The 20,626-nt window shown below is 39.4% G+C and overlaps 3 protein-coding genes across 3 annotated transcripts; all 3 read right to left on the bottom strand.

Annotated features, from left to right (window-relative positions):
- Positions 1-1,135: 1,135 nt before the first annotated feature.
- Positions 1,136-2,435, bottom strand: LOC146318034 (serine/threonine-protein kinase pim-3-like). Its single transcript, XM_084732860.1, has 4 exons — positions 2,065-2,435; positions 1,611-1,791; positions 1,321-1,494; positions 1,136-1,227 (listed from the first exon to the last, which is right to left on the bottom strand). The coding sequence occupies exons 1-4, from the start codon at positions 2,347-2,349 to the stop codon at positions 1,136-1,138; spliced, it is 732 nt and encodes a 243-aa protein (XP_084588986.1). The 5' UTR covers positions 2,350-2,435.
- Positions 2,436-9,336: 6,901 nt separating this feature from the next.
- LOC146318033 (acyl-coenzyme A thioesterase 1-like) lies at positions 9,337-14,010 on the bottom strand. Its single transcript, XM_084732859.1, has 4 exons — positions 13,862-14,010; positions 11,061-11,522; positions 10,348-10,550; positions 9,337-10,134 (listed from the first exon to the last, which is right to left on the bottom strand). Exons 2-4 carry the CDS (start codon positions 11,515-11,517, stop codon positions 9,526-9,528), a joined length of 1,269 nt encoding a protein of 422 aa, XP_084588985.1. The 5' UTR covers positions 11,518-11,522; positions 13,862-14,010; the 3' UTR covers positions 9,337-9,525.
- A 1,977-nt stretch (positions 14,011-15,987) lies between these two features.
- Positions 15,988-20,603, bottom strand: LOC146318032 (acyl-coenzyme A thioesterase 1-like). The gene is made up of 4 exons (XM_084732210.1): positions 20,478-20,603; positions 18,671-19,152; positions 18,265-18,452; positions 15,988-16,895 (listed from the first exon to the last, which is right to left on the bottom strand). The coding sequence occupies exons 2-4, from the start codon at positions 19,143-19,145 to the stop codon at positions 16,287-16,289; spliced, it is 1,272 nt and encodes a 423-aa protein (XP_084588336.1). The 5' UTR covers positions 19,146-19,152; positions 20,478-20,603; the 3' UTR covers positions 15,988-16,286.
- Between the last annotated feature and the right edge of the window lie 23 nt (positions 20,604-20,626).

Genomic DNA, 20,626 nt, shown 5'->3' with positions numbered 1-20,626 from the left:
CTCTGTGTTGACTTCCTGATAATCCGTCGATCTGCGCCGCTCTGCGTTGACATCTTGATGATCCATTGATCTGTGCTGCTTTGCGTCTACATCTTGTTGAGTTGTCATTCTGCGCTGATCTGCAGTGACTTCCTGCTGAGACATCGTGCTGTGCTGGTCCATGTTGTGGGCAGTCAATCTTTTGATTGTTTTATCTGCTGCAGGTCCACTCTCCTCTGCCTCTTCCTGCTCGGCCCTTCTTCATCAGCGGCGACCTTTCTTTTCCCGCTCCTCTCGCTAACATCCTCCACAGATGAACTGCATCTCTCTAGTGGGCTGCTGCTGCTCTCTAAATTAGCACACAACAAAGTTTCACCTTGACATCTTGATGATCTGTCGATCTGTGCTGCTTTGCGTCTACATCTTGTTGAGTTGTCATTCTGTGCTGATCTGCGGTGACTTCCTGCTGAGCCATCATGCTGTGCTGGTCCATGTTGCGGGAAGTCAATCTTTGCAGAGGAAAGTGTAGATCCATGTGGGTGTGGATCCACTTTGCAGTGGTATCAATGGTCAGCAGGAGTTGGGATGGACTGGTTCATCCGGGCTGAAGAGCGTTCTTTCCTTTGTGCTGCTGCATGTAGATGAGGATGGATGTTGCCACAGCCACCAACAGCAGGAGAAGCTTGGGCTGCTATTATCTGTGAACGAAGAGCTTTTGATGGGAGAACACAACACCTTGCAAAAAGTCAACGGCAGTCACGCATTTTTCATATCTAAAGCAAGATGTCTCTTTGCACAATTATAAGGGGTCCCCAGGGGGTAGGATTGGCTGCTTGGCTTGTTCTTACATGTCATACACCTATTGCAAAATTGACGATATCAACGATATCAAAACCAATGCTAGCAACCATTTCCCCCTTTGTTTGTGTGGGACCTGTCATGTTCCACACAAGCAATGAGAGAGCAGTTGGGGCGAGGAAAGTGGGATTTCAGGGGGCAACTAGACTCTCCTCACAATACAACAGGCTCTTTTACAGAGGTATGTTAATGAATGTAAAAATGACGTGTGGAGTTGCACACACATTGCACATTTACACATATGCATACATTTTAGCCTGTAGTGGATAAAGAAGGTGTGTAGGTTAAGATATTAAACTTATTTGAGCCATGGGTGAAGCTGGAGCTGCTCCAGGGTGCTGCGCTCTTCAGGTGCTTTGGCCAAACATGCTCTCAAGAACCTCTGGCAGTCTGGAGAAAAAGAAAGAGGAGAAAGGTGAAGGTGACGGCAGTGATCCATCAGAATGTGAACTACAGAATGTGAGCAAGTTTCTGATTTCTTACTTTTGGTCAGGTTCCTATCGATGCTCAACCTGTGTCTGAGAAATTCTTTGGTCTCGAACACCTTGTCTCTGTGGAGCGACTCGAACAGGACCGCTCCCAGCTGCCACACCGTGGAGGGTCCAGGCCTGTAGGTGCAGCGGCTGTACCACTCCGGGGGGATGTAAGCAGAGGTACCTAGAATACACAAATGTAATAACAAGACGTGAGGATGGGGAGAAGCTTTGTTTGAATGTTAAAGTCACAGACAGGTAAATATGAGTGTAAAGCAACATAGAAGCTCGACATCTCACCGTAAAAGATGCTGTAAGATGATCCCTCCTCAGTAAAACAGCCCAGGCCAAAGTCAATCAGGCGAACACACGGGACATCCGAGCCGGTCTCGATTAGGATGTTTTCCAGCTTGATGTCCCGGTGAAAGATGTTCTTATCCTCAAGTTCTTTTGCTGCGTCGACCAGCTGTTTCATTATGATCTGACAGAGACAGAAAGACAAGGGTGAGGTATCGAATTTTCAAGGCTGTGATTCAAAGCGGACAACAACTGCAACATACAGTTTCTACAACTATCTACAAACCTACAGACACTGAAACAGGGCAGGACAAGGTATTACAGAAACTTCCTAACTCACTTAACTGTTTGGTTGCCAGGGTGACATAAAAGTTGATTAGCAATGTTGGATTAAGTATTTAGGATTTCCTAACCTGAGCTAAGATATAAAAAGCTTGAAACACACACGGCCGCTTACCTTGGCTTGGTCCTCCTGTAGGGAGCCTCCGTTGGCCTCAATGTACTCTAAGAGGTCTTTGCAGGGGACTGGTCTCTCCATCACCAGGATGAGCTCCTGGTCCAGATCATACCAGTCCAGCAGGGACACTGGTGCTGATGTCCCCACTGAACCATCTGTTCCAGTCTGCAGTTTCAACATGATGGCCACCTCCATCACGATCTGGGTCCCATTCTGGTCCTGAAACGTCACAACAAGATGGAGGATGAGGGGAAGAAGTTCCAGAGACTCACAGAGAACCACCATTCATACAGAATACATTCAGCCAGTGAGAGCAGAGAAACAGCAGATTTCAACAGCTTTTGTTTGGTGATAAACTTCTTTTTAACCATTTCAGGACGTTGCTCAAAACAGATGCAAGATGGATCTGTAGATGAATGTGTAGTTTAAAGCAAATATATCTCCAAACTTACTTACCTCGTGTTTGCAAAAAATGTTGTCCTTTGGAATGTGTTTGATCGCAACCTACAAGACACAAACAACACTTTGGTTAGCACTTTCTGACCACTGTGCATGTGTGTGTATGGTGTGCGCTTGTGTGTAACACTTACAGGTAAATTATCTGTTTTGCGATATCCTCCAAACACAGCTCCACAGCCTCCTTCACCGAGCCGATTCTCTTCTTGATATTTAGCCTCAAAATCAGCTGAACAGACAGATACACATATTTTGTTGAGTCACAGTTCTGAATAACATAATTTCCATCTTACCAAAGCTCTAATATTGATATTTCCTGTGTTATACCTCATGTAAATCCTAATTTTTCTCTTTACCTTAAAATAAAGTCAGACATTAATCACTACTTACCTCTTCGGGCTTCTACCAACAGTTCTTGTTTGATCTGCTGCAGGTCCAGGCTCCTCTGCCTCTTCCTGCTCGGTCCTTCTTCATCAGCGGCGGCCTTTCTCTTCCCGCTCCTCTCGCTAACATCCTCCACAGATGAGTTGCGTCTCTCTGGTGGGCCGCTGCTTCTCTCTAAATTAGCACACAACAAAGTTTCACGTTTCAAAATATGTCACCTGAACTTTTGATTGAAACGTCATGTAGAGGGCTGGTGGATAAAATACAACTTGGTTGCTAAGAGTTGCATGTTGGGGAATTAGCATAATTAGCTCATTATCAGGACTTCCCAGGGTAAGTTCATTTTAATGTTAACAATCTGCGTTACAGTTTGACATACCTTTCCTGTCCAGGATTTTGGCGAAAACGTCCATCCAAGAAGTGTTCTGGGCTTCATAGTCAGACACCCTTGTCCTCTTGTTGGAGGTCCTCTTGTCAGGACTGGCTTTTCTTTTAGTCCCCCCATTCTTTCCAGACGCTGCACAATGTTGATTTGTGCTGCTGTTGCTGTCTAAAAATGAGAAAAACAGTGGAACATTGATTTGTTGTGAATTGTTTCCACCAACTGTATGAAAAGGTCCTTTAAACATCTCACAGTACAGATTCAGATCACTGACATCAGTCATGGATAATTTATACAAATGAACACAGATTTGTCTGGATTTCTTACTTACCTCGACCTCTATTGAGGAACAGAGAACAGCGATTGTAAATCTTTGGTGAAGATTTGTTTTCCATGATAATGTTCAACAAGTTTCCAAAACGATCACTACGTACTAACAAGTCAATGTCCATCCAACACGTCTATCTGAACTAACTGTCCACAGTTTGTGTTCTTATGCCTGTTGTGCATGGAACACGGAATGTGGTGACACGTTCTTTAATGACACATCAAAGGACGTGTTCCAAAATGTTCCAAAATTCCGCATAAATTAAGGCTTTTTTTTTTTTTTTCTCAAATCTCAATATGGCCTCCTGCAATTTTCAAATCACAGGAGACACAATATTTGTTAAAGGTGAAATGTGTGTCAAAATGTCATTTGTAATTAAAAATTGCCATGCTTCTTGGCCTACACACCATGTTTTACAAACTGAAAAAACATCTTTGTTTGGTACAGATCCCTGCAAAAATCACAGTGAATCAATTTAATATGTTTTTCAATGAAAATGAGAATAATAATGTAAAAATTATCACTCACTCTAATACTGCATATAATAATATAACAACAATATTGCAATTGCAGTATCAGTTTTTAACAGCTTTTTTAGTATTAGTAAAATATTTTGCCCTTGAATAAATTGGGTGTGAGATATTTGAATGTGTAAGCCACACTGAGACACTGGATAACTGATATTAGTGGCCCAATACTGGTCTATAATGGCTATATTGGTCTATATCAGTATGTTGTCTGATATGCGCCTATATGAAAACTTTTTTATGTTTTAACACAACATAATGAAGATTGTTTTTATTCTTTATGCATAATTTTATGTATGGTTTATCATATTTTCTCAATTCCAATATGGATCCTTCCTAATATTGGGATTGGCATGAGCCCCAAAAATACAGTATTATTTGGACTCTTTCTCTTCCCTACTAAAATGTCCTCAGGTGTTTTTTATGAACTGTTCATGTTGATCTAAATGTCAAGCACCATAAAGAATTAATACATAACTTTTTTTAGCCATGCTAGAGACATAGCTTTATGGATGGCAATTTTGTTGTGTCAGTCAGGCCAACACTTTTGTCCAGAATGAAACATTCACCAACCATTAGATGAGATTTTGTGACATTCATGGTCCCCAGGACATCAGTTTTATTGGTTCCAGTGACTTTTTCTGACTTTTCCTCTAAAGTCACCATCAAGTCTTTTAGTGAAATTTCTAGGGAATTTTGTTTTTACAAACTTGGTTTACTCACTTTCCACACGGATTTAAACCTGTTCAAAGGTTTTGATTTCCCAGCCACATCTGCATTTGTGTGTACTGTAGCTTGTGTGAGACGTGCAGTATATTCATTTTAATAGTGTGTTTGGTTCATAATTATACATGTTAATTACATCCACTAAAATTGTGGTTCCCATCCAACCTTTTCCCTCATGGGACCCCTTATTTATTGGGAAACTGACAACTATACCTATATAAATATTTCATATTACAGTTAATGCATGACAGTAACAGCAACATAAAAACTGGCAAACTTTATTATTTCTTGTGAATATTTCATCAGGGATGAGTTTTCTGATATCATTAGGAACTTTATATAATTCTTTGTGTTGTGTATTTCTAAAATTTTTATCAGTCACACTGTTATGTGCCACAGTGTCTGTGTGGTGCTGTGCTCTCCTGTGCTCAGGTTCTGCCCCTCCCCCCTTGCAGGTTGTAGTGATTGGCATCAGGTGCAGCTGCTCTGCAATCAGGACCTGGTGCTTAAAAGCCTGGAGAGTGCAGCCAATCAGGGCCAGTGAGCCATTCAGTGGACAGTAGTCCCCATGTCAGGGCCAGTGTGCCATTCAGCAGGCTACAGTCTGCAGTAGGTTAGACTACTTGTGGTGGTTGACAAGTGCTTTGCTAGCGCTCCCAGCTAGTGAAGTCACTTGTCCTTGTGTTTCATGTGCCTTGTTTACCTCCATGGTTGGCAAGGACACTCGTTTGGGCGCCCTCATGTGCTTTGCTAGTCCCGCCAGCTAGCAAAGGCACTCATTGTTTTCTGTGCTTGTGTTCTTGTTAGCCTTCCTGGCTAGCATGGACACTTGTTGTCTTTTGTGTGTGCGTGTTTAATTTAGTAGGTTAAGTTAACCCTTTTGTTAGTTTAATTAGTTAACTTAATTTGACACATTTGTTAATAAAAGAACCTTTGTTTACATTTTGTCGCAGTCTTCCTTCCTTCCTTCCTTTTTCTCCCGGTTAAATTTATTTAATGTTACACCCCTCATCCTCAAGCCCAACTTGGGGGTCGTAACACGCACATACTTAGGCATTTTTTTTTAATTATTAAATTTTGTGGTTTTTTTACTTTAAAATAATACAAACTTTAAAAATTACAAATTTCATTTAGTTTTTTTTTTCACAGAAATTAAATGCTCTGAGGTTCTCCTGTGACCCACCTGTGGGTCAGGATCTAGTGTTTGGTAATGACTCCTATAAAGCACTTGTAGGAGCTGACTGATTCTCAGATGGTGCTGAATGGCTGTTAACATCTCCACGGGTCTGTTTCAGGTGTTTGTCTCCCTTTAATAGCAGCCAGTGGTAAAACCCTCCTGAACCTCCATAGTATTAAAAATAGCCTACCTGTGACAGCTGCTGACAAACAGAAGAGGCCAGAGTCAGGCTGTTTAAGTCAGTGACGACAGTCTGCAGCACAGATCAACTGAAAGAATAGAAAATGTCCGTCAGCAGACTGAAAAAAATGTAGGAAAACATGTCTAAAAAAGATGAATGTGGGTAACTACACTTCTAATTGTACGAAAACCTCTGTTCAGTGAGGCGTTGTCTATGAAAAGAGGTTTAGATCATGGTAGTTTGAGTAGCTGTCATTCATTACTTCCACCCCTGCTCAACATTTTCAACTCAGTTCAGTATAAATCAGTGAATTGATGGGACAATAAAAAACACATTTAACCAGAGAGAAAGTCATTTTCAAACAAGTCAAGAACTCCATTTGTTCAGCATCTCAAAATTTGGCCTGAGTAAACCCTCTTCACCAAAACACAATCAAATTAGGAACTGTGGGAAAGTTTTAGTGGTTCAGTTTATGTTTCACCTCAAAGAGTAAATCACCTCCCCACCAAAGTTAAAACCCTCTCTGTTAGAGTTAGAACAAAACATGAAACCAATGGTGATTAAGAATAGAAAATAAAATTACATAAGGGAAGCTAAAATTTATAACCATTCAAGTAAAATTCAAAAGTCAAGCAACATACATAAATTCAAGCTGATATTGCAGTACAGTCTAAAAGTTTAATGATAGTGAGTAAAGTTGCAGCAAATATGCATACAGTATTGTGCAAAAGTTTTGGGCAGGTGTGAAGAAATGCTGTGAAGTAAGAACACACACACTTTTGCAATAATCCGTCGAAAGTGGTTAACATTTGTGACAAGTAATGGAGGCATTATATTTTATTTTATTGTCCCAAATGAAAAGGTGATGAAACCATAAACTTTAACCAGTGTTTTAATAACTATGGCTTCAAAAAATGAAAACAGAGCTAAACATGTATATAATAAAAATGAGTTAAGAAATAAGGATCGACTGTACACAGAATGTACATAAGGGTCTGACAATAATGCCAACCACAATATTTTCAGAAATTTCTCATAACCTTGTGTTTCACTGTATTAAAAATAGATGACCTGTGACAGCTGCTGAAAGAGTCAAGAGGCCCGAAAGATTCTGGAGTGAGCCGTTCGATTCCATGTTAGTGACGACAGTCTGCAGCACAGATCATCTGAAAGAATGTTCAACATTTTGCAAAAATCATTATCATGTACTGATTGTCAGCAGAATATTTCATTGTTTTTATGGTGCCAGACAGTTCCTCTGACAATTTCCTGTTTGAAATTTTAAAAGGTCATTTCCCCGACATGGATGCATGAATACACTCAGTCATAAACACACTTTTTAGAAAAAAAAATGAACCACCAGAACAACAGCACACACATAATCAGGGTGACAATGCAGCACAAGTCAGTTCAGTATAAATCAGTGTATTGACAGGATGATGGAAAAAAAAAAAAAAAAACAACACATTTTAACCAGCAAATTAACTCTCCCAAGATTTATTAATAAGGCCTATTGTGAACTGGGTCACTATGGTTTGTCATGTTTAAAAAACAGGTCCCCAGAAAAAAAAAGTCTGGGAAACACTGATCAAGTACAGGATGATTGATTTTCTGTCCTGTCAAAGTGTAACTGTCGTCAAAAGTAAAATATACAAACTTTACAGCCAATGAAAACCTTTGCCCATTATTCTCTTTAGAGTGCATGGAGAAATTAAAATATAAATCTAAATATATACATTTCTTCATGCACTTTAAACACAATGTAGTTTGAATCCAACCCTTCCAAACTCAGTGTACTGCTGTAACACTGGCAGTATCATCGCCATCTAGTGGCCACAGTGATGATTACCAGGCACCTGACAGAAAACTCCTTACTGTTACAGTTAAGGACATTACCAGAGTATAATCTCATACTGAGATTGTGAGAGAAAGGAAAACGAGGCAGACAGACTTCTGAAATTCTTTAATAAAACATCTCACAACAAAATAGAGAAAGAAAATACAATTCATATCAAATATGTATTTAAGCACAACAGACACCGAGAGCACTTCACATTGTATTTTAAATTTCCACTGTGTATTATTATTATTATTATTATTATTACTATTACAACACTCTAATTATAATATTTATATAAATGTAATATACTGTACATATGATCAGAGGGGTTTAGTAATGGCTGTGGCTGGCCAAAGGAAAGTTAAGTTGCCACAGCAAAAGAAGTACACAGTTTTTCAGTGTACCCACACAACATTGTGTGTATTTGTTTTTACTGTATGTGAAAACTTGATAGAGCCCACACTCCATTCCTTTGCTGCATGTCACCCCCTTCACCCTCTCTTCTTTTCCTGTCCTATCCATTAAAGGCATAAAAGCCCACCAAAAATATTTTTAAAAAACATATTCAAAGTGACAAGCATGACTTCAGAGTATGGACAATATGAAGAAGACAACATACTGTGATATTAAGTATTGGTATAGACAACGTATTGATTTTTCTGAGTACACATCTAAACAAGGACACTTGGAAGTCTGGCATATGATTGAGGTCCACACAGGGACGCCCACGAAATTGTTGCAAGGTTTGTGGTCAATAAACAATAAAAATTTGATAACAAAAAGGATCTGTGATTGGTCTCATAACAATGATAACTTCCTTAAGCACTTAAGTCTGCTGTCTGCAGATAAAACAGTTGATGTAATTTTCCTAAAACTTCCTTTTTTCTTCAACCAAGTGTTTTTTTCTGTAGTGGACATTAAAGTGCGTTTTTTTTTTCTACAGTTTTTGATAGATGTTGTGGCATTGAGCAGTAGTCCAAGCTGTCATTCCAAACATGATGCTTGTTAGAGGGTCACAATTTGACACAGTAGTCAAGTAATGTACGACATGATTAAAATATAATGCATGTATCCCATGACATGTTCGAGGACTGCACAAAATGTTTATGAGGGCTTCCATTGGCCCGCACTTTGAGAACCCCTGAGAGCATGTTCATCATTATGTTGCATATTGGCACTGTATACTTGTTGTCCTGTGACTGTCTTCGTGAGTTTGATCATTTTCTAGTTTCTGCTTCTCAATATCACACTTTTTTCAAACTAACATTAAAAACTGTAGGCCATGAGTAGTAATTGTGCATTAGGTTATGATCAGTCATAATCTTTCCCTAACCCATTAAATATTAAATCAAACATTTAATATTTTGTTTCACTACAAAACATTCATATTTGCAGTTAACTAGCAGCCAAAATGTTGTTATGTATCTGTTCCTTTGTCCTCTATATCATGATCTCTGTATCTATAACATGGCTTTAGTCTGTTGAGAATCATTGGTCAGGTGAGTTCTGAAAAACTCCTGGATCTTCTTCCACATGTGGACTTCAGCTGCTACGTGAGACCTTGGCTCACCCCCCCACAGGGCTGGTTGACCCACAACCCCATGTAAACTGGAGGGGCAGTAAGGTCCATAAGGAGGCTCCAAGTAATGTCCTGCTCCAGGGTAGCACACACTCTCAAAGCTGTCCTTCCCATGACGCTTCAGTCTCTCCACCATCATGTCCACATAAGCCTTGCTGTCCCAGTTGAGGTCATCCTCTGCGGCCACAAAGAGGAAATGTCCTTTGGCGTGTTCAATGGGGACCAGGGTGGCCTTGTACTCCTCTGCCAGTGGATTATTCATAACATACTTTCCTATGACAGCTTCTGAATCAGTGCGAATCAGCTTGCTGAGGTCAAACATCAATGCAGGAAGGATTTGGCTCTTCTTGTAGTAGAGAGGGAGGACTGTATTTGCAGAGCAGCCATTAATCCACACTGTGGCTGCAACACCTGGCAGGTAAGAGGCTATTGAAAGAGCAAGCTCTCCACTTTTTGAAATTGATATTACACCAACTCCTTTATTGCACACCTATGGAAAAACATACAAACAAAACTGCAACTATTAGCTGCTTTTTACTATTTCTTGTGATATCACGCAGATTGATTCTTTTGCAGATAAACAAACGGAAGTATGTGCAGACCAGTCTTCAGCATCCCAAGTGATGCTATAAAAAAGTGAAACTGGTAGGAAGACAAAAAATACAAATTCTCAGATATGACCTGTACCGTTCACAAAACTTACCTTATCTTGTTTTTTTAAAAACTCGATTGCTTCCTCAAAATAATCTAGATGGACCTCTTTGATTTTCTTCGGCATGTCATCATGGCCATACAGTGCAACAGTCAGAGCCATAAATCCTCGACTGGCCAGCAAAGCTGCCCTTTTCTCTGACAAGCCTCCACCAAAAGTGTACAGATCCAACACAGCAGGGAACGGACCTTGTCCTGGACCAGAAGACACAGAAGAACACAATATATACCATATTTAGTCATTTTTCATTGTGAGAACAAAATAATTCAGTGTTTTTAATGACAAGTGTCTTTATGAACCTGAGATAATGCTCAAAGGTCAAACTAAACTGTCATTCAGTTTAATAGCTTCAAAATGAATTATAGCAAAAGCAGCATAAAATAATTAAAACTAACTTAAATAAAAGTAAATAAAAGGTGCACAACACCAACTGTAACTGTGTATTTGACTATAGTGGGCCTGTGACTGCCAGTGATTGGCTGTCTTATTCTAGGGTGGCCAACAAGGGCAAATGTTATGCAAATTAAGAAAACCTCCTTACAGCACATCACAGGAGAATTGTCTAAACCTCCATGCTTAAAAATGTATTGATATGGACAAAAAAACTGTAGGAAACCTTGCAGACTGTAGGAAACATTATTCATGCAGCATTAACATTACTTACTAATTGAATTATTTAAAGCATGGCAGAGACTTATAACAACCTGGAGGAGTAAACAGGACTCCACGAATATTTCCCTCTTTGACAGGGAATCGGCTGACTCCATCTGCCATCAGCAACCTCTCATTGGTCGCCTCTGCCAGCATCCTGCCTTCCCCTCCCTCCTCATGCACAGAAAACTTCACCACACTGGGGTTCAGTGCTTTGGTTTTCTGAAACCTTTTGTGCAGGGAGTCTGCCCTCATCGACCACAGCAGCCCCATGGGTTCAACCCCGATGTAGCTCCCACTGAGTGACGGGTCTCTCTCCAGGTCGATCTCCCCGCTCCCATCGGCCTTGTAGGTGGCCAAGGAGCTGAACGCCACTCCCTTCTCGTCCGTCACTCTTGCTCTCATGGTGACCACCTGTCTGGACCTCAGCCCAGCCACTTTCACCTGAAGAGGTTCATCGAATAAGCATCGGGTTCTTGGCAGCAGCCTCAGTCTGACTTGGGAGGACATCTCCTCTGAAACAAACAGGCAGTTCGGTTTGTGATCCTTTACAATAAAGTCCAGTCTAGTTTCATTTCAATGGTTTGGACAGCTTGTACAACAGGTGCTCTTTAGTGAGGCAAGTAAAAAAAATTCAGGAAGTCTTGCCTGAGTTATGCAGACAACCCTAGGAGGAAAAACTTAGGCATGTCTTCATCAGAGACCCTGACATTTTGTCATTTGTAAAAAAGTGGATTCCCAGAAATAAAGGCTGGGAAACACAGTACTAAAAGACACTAACTGAACAGATGACTAAAACATAAAAGCCACTAAACCAGAGTTTCTCAGTCTTGGTCCTCTGGCCCATTGTCCTGCATGTTTTAGATGTTTTGCTGCTCCAACACACGTGATTAAAATGAACAGGTTGCTGTCAGACTTCTGCGTGATGGAGAGGAGAACCATCTAAAACATACAGCACAGTGGGCCCTGAGGACCAGGAATACAAAATGCTACACTAAACAATAAAACAGTCATAAAACTTCCTCCAAAAGGGAGGAAAGGTGGCTAATGGACAAATCTAGCCTATGCTGATGTAACATAGTTAAATACGGTTCATGTTAAATTCCGCTAAATGGGAACACAGTGCCATCTACTGTTTTTCATCCGTACCTGCAGTTAATAATAGTAGCAAAGGATTATGGTTAATCCTCAAAGTAACGGATGATTTGCACTGAGGTAATGTATTTGTAAATGTCTGTGGACAAAACGACGATAAAACTTGTAAAAGCACTTCAAACTTAAAGCTGACTGTGTTCCATTTAATACTAGATGTTTAATTTTAATTGTGTAAAATCTTTGTTGAGTCACCTACGGGTTTTTATGTGTTTTATTTCGAGTAAAAATACCGCTAGCTTAAAGTAACGTATGCCGTCTTTCCAGAGAGAGAGAGCATGCGCCGTTGTCCACAAGCAGTGATGATTATGCTCTATCATCCTTTGTCTTAACTGCAGGTACGTGTGTCCCAAATTGTTTTATATTGTTATTATATTTCAGGAAATTTAGTAATGTTTTTTTTTAAAGAAAATGTTGAATTTATTTTGTGTTTAAAAGAAAAGAAAGTAACAGTCTGGTAATGAGATCTATTGTAAATTGTATGTATATTTTTGAGCAGTAATCCTAAAAGTAACGGATGATTTGCACTGAGAGAGAGAGAGCATGCGCCATTGTCCACAAGCAGTGATGATTATGCTCTATCATCCTTTGTCTTAACTGCAGATAAATGGAATAAATCTGACTGTTACAACCAAAGAAACAGCTCCAAGAGATTTGTTAAGAAGACATCACACACACAGAGGTCACACTGACAGGTCAGTGAGTCAGTTGCAGGCAAACTAGGCCTATCCTGGTGAACTTTCCCTGTCTTTCAGCACTGGGCTCTAACTGCCAATCACTGCAGCTACATGAAGGGGGAGATGCAGTACCTGGGCACAGAACAACAGCACAGCAGGTAACACACACACACTGGCACGTAACAGAGGGCTATTTATTCTAGACTTTGGAATTGCCAGGCGGGGCCCATGTAAGGATCTAAGGCTACATACTGGTTTAGTTTATTAATGTTTTACTGAGAATTTCACCTTTTTTAAACAAGTTGAATTATTTGGTAAGTGAAGTTTTTATGGTTACACCACATGTATGGACTCATGTCCTACAGCAGGTTAGACATTTATTAACAAATACAAATAAAACGATAAGCAGGCTTGTATATCTTTTCATAAATCACTGTTGTGGCTTTTTGCCTTGTTTGCTACTTCATACAGCTACAGACAGTTGTAACTGAACCCATACAGCTATTGAAGCCTCAGGACATGAGGTGGCCGCTTTACCCAGTGACCTAAAGTGACAGATCACTGCGCACCACAATCCCATTCCTGTCACATTTTTTGTGTTTGTGGCTTCTTCCCAAGATATCCTCCTCACATTGTTAATTGTGGTAATATTGGCATTTAGTCACGATGAACCCTTTATACCTTCTATATAGTTTGCTCTGTTCTGTAGCTGAGAAGAAAACTGCTCCCATTTTCCCTTCATTTTGTGACATCTTTTGACAAACATCTGCTCTGGACTGCTTATCTTCCTTGTGCATGGTCAAGATGCAAACTTGTTTTAGCTTGTCTTAAGTTAGCATTGACTAGACGAGGCTAAATTTTATTAAGTGGAATGGCTTAAGCCTTGAGTGGAAGTTGGAAGTTTTTTACTTAAAGGGATAGTTCAACCAAAAATGAAAATTCAGTCGGTGTCTATTCGCCCTAATGCTTGAAACGAATAACAATTACTCAGCCCTCATCAATCTTTACTTTCAAGTTAGGCTTACCTGATTGTGATGTGACATATACGCAGGAAACCGTCGACAGAGGCCGTGACGTACACACGGTAAAGTAGAAACGACGTCGTCTTCACGTCAACGGTTCTTTAATTCAACCCCAAAATGGTGGCAAGTCTGGTGACATACGGACACACGGGAACGTAGACTCTGGCCGTTTCTCAATATGCATTCTTCTCTGTTTACGCTCTTGGTTTCTTAGTCAAGTATCTGCCAATACAGAGTCGCACTTCCGGTATGTGCTTCACAAATAAGAGCTTTCTAACGATCAGCCGTTGAGAAGCTTTTATTGTTAAGCAGCTGCAGTTTGCTGCTTCGTCACTTACCGACCCGAGCAACACTTCTGACGGATTTAAAAGAAATCCAGTCGGTGAACTTTGGATTTTCCTTTCAGACGCTGGTATTAAACAACAAAAAAATGGGTGGTTATTTGATTTGTAATTGAAATATGCTTTTTATGGTCAAAACTGATTAAAAATGGTTTGGTCCTCATTTCTATATTTGTTTTAAGTTTTTGGGGAAATTAAAGGGAGAGTCAGCCCGAATTATATTATACCATTCATAACTTTCTATAAAACTGAAGAGTAAAATAACTTAAAATTTCATATGGTTATAGTTAGGGCCTTTGTGAACAGGACTCCATTTAACATTTAAGCAAACTTACTGAAGAAAAAAAGAAAACAGGAAATTATGAGTAGTATAATGCAATTTGTGTTGACTGTCCCTTTAATATTCTATTATGGATGATTTTTTTTAATCAAATAAGGACTTGTTTGTGATGTCATATTTAACAAGACCTCACTGTATCATGATGTGTAATATAATGAGAGAAATTATTGCTATTATGTGAGACCAGGCACAGGTATCGTATCAGAATCTAAGTGGTGTATGACTTGACCAGGTTTTTGCAAAGGATGGTTCACTTGTGTGCAATTTCAGTTTTACGGATGACAGGCCCTGCTATGTCTAAAATCATATTAGAGTAGGTTCCCAAAGTCATTTTAGCATGGGATAAAGCAAAACTGGCAATCTAACATTTGACTCTCATCTTGCACATGATCACATCTGGTCTCTGAATATGAAAAATGGGCCTTTTTTGTTTGTTTTCTCAGTTTATTTATTTATTTATTTGGCTGTACTTTGGCTGTGGTTGTTGGGGGTGGTATGACACATGATTTGAGTTGAGTGTTATTGTGATTTAAATCACTATATCTTATAGCACAAAGTCTTTAAAAATGCAGACTAGACTTTCTGTATATAAACTGTACAAAATAGCAATAATAAAACTGTTCAATGGAATATTCAGTAGTTTCACATAAAGGCAAACCGCAATCAAAGAACATAACTAATATGCACTGGATCATAAACAGCCTATCATATCCCTTGATAATGGTATGTGCTACGAGCAACACACAAACAGCCAGTCATTTAGTGTGCTGCTCAGTTGCACCAAAAAGAAAAAATAAATAAATTTTAATAAATAAGAGCAGGTCAGCTCTCCAGTGTGGCACTTTGGTGTTTTTTTGTTTTGTTTTTTGTTTTTAATTGTATTTAAAAATAGGTAACTGAATATGACCATGAATAATAATTATATATATGTATACTGTCTGAAATGAAACATTTTATGTGATAATATTTTCAGCTGTATCACCCAGCTCTAACATAATTATACAAAGTTTTAATTTTAGGCCTTAATTTTTCATGGCACACCTTGGCAAGCCTGAAATTACAAACCCTTCACCACAAGAGGGAACCACACATGAAAACACTGGTGCATGCTGCAGAGGCATCACACTCTCTAGTAGCACTAAAATGAGCTCATCTTCTCTCTGTTACAGATAACAAGCCTGCACCAGGTTGTGATCAGTCGTAATCCTTCAACATGATCCAGTTCATGTACATTTAAACATTAAATTGTTCACTCAATTACAAAACATTCAGCTTCATATATTTGATTTGATTTAATTAGATTAATTTTAGCTTACTAGCTAATCTTCCAAGATTCCACATTTAAAACATTTAAGCATAAAATAATTGAGCACATAATTAATGACACACACGTATACACATATGCTGATACCTACCTACAGCACCAGTCAAAGGTTTAGACACACATAGCATTTACAGTTTTATATTTTTCTAAGAAATGGTTCAGATTATACCAACAGTGTGCATTCGGTCATCAAAGCAAAAAAAGTTGCTACTTTGAGGAATCTAAAATATCAAAGAGCAAAAAACTTCTGCACACTTGTAGGTTGACAGGTGCACTGGAAAGGACCATGGGTCAACAATAAAAAGCAAAAAGACTCTCACACTCTGCATCATTATAGACCCACATCACACCCTTAATGTTAATTAGCAGCTATAATGCAATGATTTTGTTGTCCCTTTGTCTTTCCTGTCAGCCTGTTTGTATCTATAACTTGGCTATAGTCCGTGTAGCATCACAGCTCAGGTGAGTTCTTAAGAACTCCTGCATCTTCTTCCACATGTGGACTTCGGCTGCTGCATGGATACGGGGCTCCCCTCCCCACATGACTGGACATCTTAGTAGCCCATGTGTAGCCGAGGGGCAGTACGGTCCGTACGGTGGCTCCAGTACGTGTCCAGTGCTCGGGTAGCACACACACTCAAAGTTGTCCTTCCCGAGACGCTTCAGTCTCCCCACCATGTCGTCCATATAAGCCTTGCTGTCCCAGTTAAGGTCGTCCTCTGAAACCACAAAGAGGAAACGTCCCTCGGCTTGTTCAATGGGGACCAGGGTGCCCTTGTTCTCCTCTGCCAGTGGATTCTCGACGGCATACTTGATGATGCTCGCTCCGGACTCGGTGAGAATCACCTTGCTGAAGTCGACCATTAGTGGTGAGAGGATCTGGCGTTTGTTATAGTAAAGAGGCAGGCCCACGTTGGCGCTGCAGCCGTTGATCCACACAACGACCTCAACACCTCGCACAAAAGCAGCGAGTGAAAGCGCAATATCTGCTCCTTTTGAGCGAGATACTATTCCAACTCCTTTACTGCCCACCTGTGAAGAAAAAACGTTTAAATACACTAACTGGGCTATTAAGGCGAATCAGTGTCACTAACAGAGTCAGAACTGGAAGGTCTCCTCAAGAATGATGGCTTAATCAATTAACAAAAATAACCTGTATAATTAACATAATTAGCACTAGATAAGATCCTTAATGAATTCCACAATAGGAAATTTCTACTGGCTGTTCTGTATAAAACTAACTGAACCTCACTTTTTTCATCACGAGAGCTTCCTTCTTTTGTCTGTTACATCTTGTAACTTTTATGACATTTTCATCTTGTTACATCCTGTTGCATCTTATGATGTTTTCCTCTTGTTACGTTGTTGTTGTTTTTATGTCTTTTACATAATTCTTGCCTTCTTAGGTCTAGTTTCGTCATTTTTGTTATGTCTTTTCCATTTTCACTTGTTATTGTCTTGTTTTATTTTTTAAAGCATTTCCGCCTTGTTATGTCCTGCTACGTCTTTATGTTGGTTTCCTTTTTATGTTGTTTTTGTCCTGTTATTTATGTCCTTAAAATAATTTCAGTCTTGTTGCTTCATATTTCTCTTGTTACATTGTTTTCATCTTGTTGTCATTTTCATTTTGTTGTCTGTTAGGTTGTTTTTGTCTTGTTGCATTACATTCAATACATAACTTTATTCTCGTGTATTGTTACATTGTTTTCATCTTGTAATGTCTTGTACATAATTTTAAACTTGTTATGAAATGTTGCGTCATTTTCAACTTGTGTTGTTTATTTGTTTTTGTCTTGCTGTCCTTTTCATCTTTGTTTTTGTCTTGTTACATCCTGTTATGCCTTCATGTTACGTGAATCTAGCTACATCTTTTATGTCATTTTCATCTTATGCATTGGTATGTTGTTTTCCTCTTCTGTCTTGTTTCATCAGTCATCTTTTTACATCTTTTACATATTTTTTGTCTTATGTCTTTTCGTGTTGTTTTCATCATTGAAACTAAAGTAACAAGCAGCAGAAATTACAGATATTTGTGTTAATATATAAGGACTTAATGTAAAAAGCTGTCAGAAAAAGAAATACTTAAGTAAAGTACAGACACCTGATAAATCTTGTTCAGTTACCACCTAGTTTTGAGTATCATTCTATTTTGTTGACCTCTTTTATAGGCCTAGTTATTAAGTTCTTGGTTTATATTGTTTTGCATTTTTGGGGAGAAAATAAAAACCCTATTTTTCCAACAAACTCCTGTTCTCCTAATTGCCTCACTGCTTGGTCCTTGACAGGCAATAACAAAAACAAAAACCAGAAAAAGTAGGCTACTTGCTTACCACTAAATGTGTCAAAATCAAAGGCTTGTAACTTCATGCTGCCGTGTTTAAAAGTTATTCAAACAATTCACCTTAGGCTGTCGTTGTAAGAATTCCACCGCTTCTTTAAAGTGGTCGAGGTGCATCTCTTTGACGCTGTCAGGCTTCTCATTGTGCACCGCTACAACCAGAACCAAAAACCCTTTATTGGCCAGCAGAGAGGCTCTTTTCTCTGACATAAAGGTGCACAGATCCAACACAGCAGGAAACGGACCTTCTCCTGGAACACAGACGTGACAAGAAAATGTTAGCAGTGGGTCATATAAAATCCTACATCTTGCATAATAAAAAACAAATATAACGTAAGACTAACTCCAGATATGGTAAAGCAGATCTGACCAAATTATGATCTTGTAGCGTTTACACCTTCTTTGGATACAGATCACATTGACCTGGTGTCAATGGGGTGTTTAAGACAGGAAGTGGGAAACCACCGACCTGGTGGAGTAAACAGGACTCCCTGAAAATTCCCCTGTTTGACAGGGAGCCGTCTGACTCCATCTGCCATCAGAAACCTCTCATTGGTCGCCTCTGCCAGCATCCTGCCTTCCCCTCCCTCCTCATGCACAGACAACTTCACCACATGGGGGATCAGGGCTTTGTTCTTGAAAAAGTATTTGTGCAGGGTGTCTGCCCTCATCGACCACAGCAGCCCCATGGGTTCAACCCCAACGTAGCTCCCGCTGAGTGAGGGGTCTCTCTCCAGGTCGATCTCCCCGCTCCCATTGGCCCTGTAGCTGGCGGAGGAGCTGAACACCACTCCCCTCTCATCAGTCGCTCTTGCTCTCATGATGACCACCTGTCTGGACCTCAGCCCGGACACCTTCATCTGAACAGGCTCATCGAACAAACATCTGGTGCTCGGCAGCAGCCTCAGACTGACTTGGGAGGACATCTCTTCTGAAACTTTCATCCTCTGACTGTAACAAAGTAAGGAAGGTGATGTTTCAGTGTGAAATAGAAAACCCAAAATTCTTCTTCAGGTGCTCAGCAGTCTGAGGTCTCTGTCATATTTTGTGATTCATAATGCGCCACATATTTTCAATGAGAGATGGGTCTGAACTGTACGAAGGTCAGTCAGTAGTAACTGAACTCTTTTAATAAACTCTTTTGTGTTTATTAAGCTCATAATGTTCAAATATTGAGGGGAAAAATGGTAAAATTCGGTAAAAAAAAAAATCTGAGTTACAATTCAAAGCATACATATAACACTAACAAATATTTAAGCTTGGTTTATTCACTCAAGACTTTTTTTAGTACAGCTAAGTTATTTGGTTTTTATTGTGTAATTTATGTTTATGAATCATTACAACTTTTCACTGTTTGCGTGATGGAAGAGGTTCCAACAGCTGCATTTTCTATAAACTGTCAATCTTTGAACAAAATTAACTTAGATTATTATTTAAGTCAATATGTTGATTAATTTGAAAATAAATAATTTTAAAGAAGGATGAGTTATGGGTCTTGTTAATGTTTATTCATTTTATCTAATGAGTTAAGTTATTATCAATTGTTTATTAACAGCTCCCTGACCTCCTGTAATTTTGTGGCCCAAACCGATGAAAAACAATTTGAGTATCCGTGCCATAGATTTGACACATTTACAGTCTGAAGTTTAAACATGTACTAAACCAGCCAGGGTACATTTTGTTCTTGCATGCATACATACAGAACCGTATGAGAAACTGAAAACTTACATGTTGAAAATGAGCCTATTGCTCCTGCACGAGACCTGAAAGCCAAATTCCATTCAAAATTTAGCATTTTAAAACTTGCTGCATTAGCCTGCAACAACAGAGCTGACAGTTTCCCACAACACTTATATAATATGGATCAGTGGGTCATTTTGGTTAATTCGGCATTGAGTTAATCCACCAAAATAAAATATTACTTCAGTAAAATCTGAAAGAACCGAATGAGTAAACAGGGAAACTGGAGCAAAGGTCATATCAAGTTATTCTCGGCTACAGGTCAACATTATGAAAGCGAGACCCGCCACACAAACCAAGTTTCCGACGTTCAAGTTTCTGTCAGCTTCTTAATGCAAACAAGGTCAACACTTACGGTAAATCTGTGAAGCTGCAGTGTGTTTCAGAGGCAGCAGAGCTGAAACTCAGTGGAGAGCCTGTTCTCGCTGTGGTACGATCTTAATCAGTAGTTTTGCGTGAGTTTGATACATGCCGAATTTAATTATAAAGACTATTGAGACCGTATCAAAAATAACTACTTACTATTATTTACTAACCTGAAATGTCAGCCTCGTTTTGGAATAAACACTGGTGCAAATGTAGCCTCCTGGTTTGTTATCTGTAGTCTCTGAGTTTGTCCTTATCTCCTTCCTCATCATCCACAAACTCTGCCTTGCTGACCATGTAAAGTTTGCACCTGTGTTTA

The sequence above is a fragment of the Lutjanus erythropterus genome, chromosome 12, assembly GCF_056507025.1.
Source record: "Lutjanus erythropterus isolate fLutEry1 chromosome 12, fLutEry1.hap2, whole genome shotgun sequence".
In the NCBI taxonomy this organism is placed as follows: Eukaryota; Metazoa; Chordata; class Actinopteri; order Lutjaniformes; family Lutjanidae; genus Lutjanus; species Lutjanus erythropterus.
Note: the sequence above shows the minus strand (reverse complement) of the source record. Positions and strands in the feature narration are given on the sequence as shown.

What these genes read in the sequence shown, in the direction of transcription:
- LOC146318034 (XM_084732860.1), bottom strand. Translation starts at nt 2,349, where the DNA reads ATGGTGGTTCTCTGTGAGTCTCTGGAACTTCTTCCCCTCATCCTCCAT. An exon ending in TACAGGAGGACCAAGCCAAG is followed by an intron (nt 1,792 to 2,064) that starts GTAAGCGGCCGT and finishes TGTCTCTGTCAG; the next exon opens with ATCATAATGAAACAGCTGGT. An exon ending in CGATAGGAACCTGACCAAAA is followed by an intron (nt 1,228 to 1,320) that starts GTAAGAAATCAG and finishes CTTTTTCTCCAG; the next exon opens with ACTGCCAGAGGTTCTTGAGA.
- LOC146318033 (XM_084732859.1), bottom strand. Translation starts at nt 11,517, where the DNA reads ATGTCCTCCCAAGTCAGACTGAGGCTGCTGCCAAGAACCCGATGCTTA. An exon ending in AGTCCTGTTTACTCCTCCAG is followed by an intron (nt 10,551 to 11,060) that starts GTTGTTATAAGT and finishes CTTCTGGTCCAG; the next exon opens with GACAAGGTCCGTTCCCTGCT. An exon ending in TTTTAAAAAAACAAGATAAG is followed by an intron (nt 10,135 to 10,347) that starts GTAAGTTTTGTG and finishes GTTTTTCCATAG; the next exon opens with GTGTGCAATAAAGGAGTTGG.
- LOC146318032 (XM_084732210.1), bottom strand. Translation starts at nt 19,145, where the DNA reads ATGAAAGTTTCAGAAGAGATGTCCTCCCAAGTCAGTCTGAGGCTGCTG. An exon ending in AGTCCTGTTTACTCCACCAG is followed by an intron (nt 18,453 to 18,670) that starts GTCGGTGGTTTC and finishes TCTGTGTTCCAG; the next exon opens with GAGAAGGTCCGTTTCCTGCT. An exon ending in TCTTACAACGACAGCCTAAG is followed by an intron (nt 16,896 to 18,264) that starts GTGAATTGTTTG and finishes TTTTCTTCACAG; the next exon opens with GTGGGCAGTAAAGGAGTTGG.